This window comes from Microtus ochrogaster, chromosome 5 (genome assembly GCF_000317375.1).
Source record: "Microtus ochrogaster isolate Prairie Vole_2 chromosome 5, MicOch1.0, whole genome shotgun sequence".
Taxonomy (NCBI): domain Eukaryota; kingdom Metazoa; phylum Chordata; class Mammalia; order Rodentia; family Cricetidae; genus Microtus; species Microtus ochrogaster.
In genome coordinates this window covers 48,053,507-48,058,883 of record NC_022012.1, presented here as the reverse complement: position 1 = coordinate 48,058,883, position 5,377 = coordinate 48,053,507, and the positions used below count along the sequence as shown (strand labels likewise).

The 5,377-nt window shown below is 49.2% G+C and overlaps 1 protein-coding gene across 1 annotated transcript in view; it reads right to left on the bottom strand.

Annotated features, from left to right (window-relative positions):
- The window catches only part of Slc35f2 (solute carrier family 35 member F2), a 42,101-nt gene extending 37,871 nt beyond the window's left edge, over positions 1-4,230 (bottom strand). The window contains exon 1 of the mRNA XM_005347360.3: positions 3,918-4,230. Coding sequence (XP_005347417.1) covers positions 3,918-4,027 — 110 coding nt within the window. The 5' untranslated portion in view covers positions 4,028-4,230. The remainder of the gene's footprint in view (positions 1-3,917) is intronic.
- Between the last annotated feature and the right edge of the window lie 1,147 nt (positions 4,231-5,377).

The following is a 5,377-nucleotide window of genomic DNA, read 5'->3' as shown; positions in this document are numbered from 1 at the left end:
GACAAGGAGTGCTCCCCTCCTGTGGACTGATGGGTGGTGATAAAGAGTGCTCCCCTCCTGTGGACTGTCCTATACACGGACAGAAATAAAGAGCTCGCTTGTAGGCTGATGAGCGACTACGGCTCAGCCTCCTCCAGTCCGTGCCCTCCACACACTAAGCTCCTTCCAGTCCTTTAAGCAACACCCTCTCTAGCCCTTCCAATCTTGCTACCTCTCTCATCTGGTAGGAAGAAAACCTCAAGCTTCTCAGCTGCCCCTCACCCTGGCAGGCCTGTTCTCTGCTCTCCTCTGTGCCAACCCTGAACTTTGGAAGGCAGCTCTCTTCACTACCGTAGCCCAGCACCACCACTGAACTTTGGACTTACTCCTCTGGCACTTACCATGATTCCTTTACTATAATTTGATTATGAACCTTCTTGGAAACAGGAATTAAACAGGGCCTGGACCTGGATATAGATAGCTAAGGTGTATTGAATGAAAAAAAGAAACCTGACTGGCATGGCATTACAAAAATACAAAAAGAATACAATAGAAAGTTCTGTCTCAAAACTTTATCCTTCATTGGTTAAAGAAAAAGATAAGCACATGAAATAATTAAGTTTTCTGCTAGAGATAGAAAGTTGACAATCATACAGAATATGCATTTTGAAATATATGAATAAATTAAGGCCTTGTCAGACGGTAAACTGCCTGATAGTGTAAAAATACTAAGTGTCTCTGGCACTTCTGGAAATCCAAGCTTTTTGTTAGAATATTTCATTTGACTCGAGAGCCATAAACAACAAAAGTCAGGTTCAAGGTGAGGGTGGTGGCTGTGCGTGCCTTTAATTCCAGCACTTGGGAGGCAGAGGCAGGTAGACCTCTGAGTTCAAGGCCAGTCTGTTTCGTGGGCAAAAGCAAGTTCAAGGACAGCTAGGGCTACGTAAAGAAACCCCGTTTAGGAAAAACATAGCCAGGTTCTGTGACGGAACCTGTTGGGGGATATTCTGGGGCTGTTACCCTGAATGCTTCAGACAATTAGTGCCATTGAACTTGTGGGATGAGCACTCCAAGGATTCGAGACGTTTCCCTCTCCTCTGTCTTTGAGACAAGGGGTCACTATGGTTGGCCTTGAACTCCCAGCATGCCTTTGAACATTCCCTCCCACTTTCTGAGTGCTGGGGACTACAGTTAGGTACCACCATAATCAGCTAGTCATCAACCCCAAAGAAAAAATGTCTGTACCCTAAGGGAGAGAGAGATGTCAAGAGTTGGGGTCACCTAGAATATACACTTCAGATAAAGAAGGCAATCCGCTTCAGGCCATTAACTTTTTCCTGTATTTAGTACCCACATGTCAAAAGTGGTATTCTCGGTGAAAAGAACAGAAAAGGAAAAACAAAACAAAATTTAAAAAACTCTATGAAACTATAAGCTATCTCCCTGTGTCCTGTCTTTTCTCCACACCCCACAGTTCCCTGGACAAGAATGTTAGGAGTTCAAGACCAGCTGCAGATGATGCAGCAACTTGAAAGTCAGCGTGGCCTATTTGACACACCAAAAAATAGCAATAACAAAGAAGGAAAATTGCAGGCTGTGATCCTCAGAATAAACATCAACACAGGGAGGCATTTGGAGTGTGGTTAATGAATAGGAGGCATAATGAACTTTGTCATGGAAACCAGATACATACACCTTGTAGTTCCAGGTACTCAGGGGTTCAGGCAAGAGGATCATTTAAACACAAGAGCAAGTGACCAGCTTGAAGACAACAGAGAGACACCGCATGAAAAAAGGGTGTGGGTGGCTAAAAGCAGAAGATGAGCAAATGTTGTTCGTGGGCTCTGCCATGACTCCAGCACCATACTGCTGAGCTAAACTTCCTTTCCTAGCATGCAATTCTGGATAAGAAAAAGAAATGGTTTATGACCAAAGAAAAGTAGGAATAAAAGAACTTTGTCATCTCTCAGCTATCCATTCATTCATTCATTCTTGAGCTAAGGACTGTGCAAAATGCACAAGGGAGAAGAGCAAGGCCTGCTGTAATGCAGGCCCATCCTCCAGGAATGTAAAACACCCACAAACCACCATCACACAAGAGTAAAAGGCCTCAGGGGGGTGCAAAATAAACCTCAGAGAAGGAAAAAAATCCCATGGGGCTCCTAGACTCTTCTGATCATGAAACATACTATCTGAAAACACTATGCTACGAAGAGAAAAATCACGCTTGCTAGTTCTTGGTACTTCTTGTTGAGCTGAGATCTGCTAGATTATCTACCCCAGCCTTAGGGTCACTGGCATCTTCCCAGTAACCACCTGTTCCCATTACCGAGGAAAGGAGAGCGCTGGTGGTGACAACTAGCCCATGCAGGACACTGAAAAGGGCTCTCTCTTCCCACTGCTGTGTGGTCAACCAGCGAATCCTCTCACAGCCCTGCAGGCTAAGCAGGTGGGGGGAAGTGATGGTGAAGACTGCTAGTAATCTTTTCTTGCATTATTTATTTATTTATTTATTTATTTATTTATTTATTTACAGCCTATGTTGTTTATATGTGTGGTCTACATGCCACAGCACACGTGTAGAGAGATCAGAGGATAGTTAGGGGAACTTGAAGCTCCTTCCAAAGTGTATGTTCTGGGTATTGAACTCAGGTAATCCGGCTTGGTGGCAGGAGCCTTTCCAACCCACCCCCATTTTTTTTTTTTTTTTTTTTGCCCTTGTTGAGAACTGAACCCAGCTAAACATGAACTCTCTCTCACACTGCGCTGCGATACCGCCACGATCTTCAAATAGCACACAAGAACTGGGTGACTTGTCCAAGCAAGGCCAGGTCACTAAGATTTGAATTCAAAGTCTGTCCCCTTAGTTATGTCACGGTAACATCTCCCCGCTAAGAAATCACTGCTAAAATACCAGGACATTACACAGCTGGAAGAAAATGGTCGATTTGGGGCCAATCTACTCCTTTGAACATGCGCCATCTATTTTAAAACTATGCTTATTTGTGACAAAAAAAAATGCATGTATACACATTTATTGACCAGCTCTGAAAGTGAGATGCCTTTTCAAGGGTGTAGCTTTCAAAATCTTTCCTGAAATTCATTGCTCAGGGTGGATAGTGACATATGCCTGTAACCCTGGCTCTCTCATAATCCCCAGGTGAACGAATGGCTTAGCCTTGTGTTTCCCTACCTAGAAAGTGGGTCTAACAATAGCGCCATATCCTAAAGTGAAGGAGATGCGGTGCTATTGTCCACATAAATGGCTAAGCGCAGTGCCTGGCACGGAGTGAATGCTCGGTAAATGGATTTCATTATTTGGATGTTAGCCTCTATATGTCTTCAGAACGCAAGTCGTCCAGCGACCACAGAAAGCTTTCCCCAGAGTCGCTGCCAAGTCTTTAAGATCATCCCTCCCTACCTAGGGCCCCACGGAGCACAGTGACATCAGCCACCTGCTTCCCTGGACCGTCGCTCCGGAGGTGGTCACGTCACCTCGCTCAGGCCCCAAAACAGGGTAGACGCAGCCTCCGTCCGGTTTACCACAGCACAAAACTTAACCCAGCTTGCTCACTTGAGTGAACTCCGGTTGGAGGCTGAAAGAATGCGGGCGCCGCGCCAGGAAGGGCAGCACTTCACCTGCCACGCTACAGGGTGGGCAGCCCTCCTCCACTGCGTCCACGGGGACACCCACCCTGCCGCGAGGGCGCGGGGACCGATCTCACAGTGCCAGCTGGATGAATCCCCTTGCACATCCTCTGAAAACCATCGCCGCGGTTTCTAAGGGTGTGCCACGGTATGGGAGCACCCAGTTGAAACGTCTCGAGACCTTCCGGGTGCGAGTGAGGAGTGCTCCGAACCCAAGTCGGGGCGACGCCGGCCCTGCAGACACGTGTGCGCGGGTCCCGCCACCCGGGCCCGCCCCGCGCTGCACTCACCAGGTGAAGAGTTTGCTTCGGATCCTGCTCAGGTGGCTACCGATCGTGGCCACGGAGCCCAACGCCTGGGGCTCCGTGACCCCTGCGCTCGCTGGCGATTCGGCCTCCATGGGGTCCCTACGAGCCTCTCGTGCCCGAATCCCGAGAAGTGCCCCGGCCCGGAAGACAGGAGGCGGCGCCTGTGAGGACAGCGCGGTCCCTGCTCGCGCCTTGCCTTGCTCTCCTGCTGCGCTCGCTCGCGCGCTCGCGTCCCCGGCTCGTGCGACAAATCATTAACTGTCAAGCCCTTAGGGCCAGAGGATGCTTTTACAGATCATCACCTGGCACCTCAGGGAAGCTGGAAGCTGGAGGGCGGGGGGGGGGGGGGGGGGGGGGGGGGGGGGGGGGGGGGGGAGTTTGGGGAGAGAAAAGGCAGGTTTGTTTTCTCAGCTAGTGTCGGTGCTGGGTAGGACACAGTGTACATTTAAGAGATTGGGGGTTGGGTTCCCCCCCCCCCGAACCCGGGTGGGTGGAGTTGATTTGGCTAGCTTGTTTGACCTCACTCTGTAGCCCTGACTATTCTGGAACGCCTCAAGTAGCCGAGGCTAATCTCGACCTCGCAACACTCTTCCTGCTTCCCGAGGGCTGGGATTCACAGGCCAGCACTACCACACCCGGCACATTTCAGGATTTTATAGTTCCTTGTTTGAAATCAGCAAACTAGGTGATGCCTTAAGAGGTTATTTTGGCTGGCTCCTAGCGTGTCCTATGGGACGCAGCGAGTAGGTGCCAGCCTGAACTTTGCTAACTGAAAGGACCGACTGACCCCGCGCCTGTGTCCTAATCTCCCTCCCACTCCCTGAAAGAACTGAAGAAAAGCTACAGTTCTTTTCCTCGCAAAACAAAGATCTGGGAAGTGTGTCTTTGTGGCGTGGGCGAAGCCTATCTGTCTGGCGGGTGTGTTGGGTTGCCTTGTCACACTCAGCACCGTCCTGGCCTTGGTCCGGGCTCACCTTCTGATGCTTGAATGGTCCCAGAAGGGACAAGAGGGAATAAAATAAAAAGGTGGGGTGTGGAATTTCCTGGTTCTCGCTAACAGAAAGAAGTCTGTTGTGCTGATCAAGCACTTTTTTCCTGAAAGAGACCAAGAAGATGAAAGAAAAGGTGTTGAGACCCATCCCCACCTCTTCAGTTCCTCCCCAGCCTCCTCCTTTCCTGAATAAAGGAACACAGTCAACAGTAAATTCTAGAAGACTGTGGATGCAGAAGAGCAGGCAGTTCTGTGAGAGACACTAAGAAGAACCGGGTTTTAAACCATCTGGTAACTCATGTCTTCAGTCGCAGATCCTAGGACCTAGGCATTTGAAGTAGGAGCATCCCTTGAGCTGGAGGCTAGCCTAGAACAGTGTGGTTCTGGATCAGCCTAAGCTAAAGGGAGAGCTTGCCTCAAATAAATAAACACCAAGAGGTGAGCCGAGCAT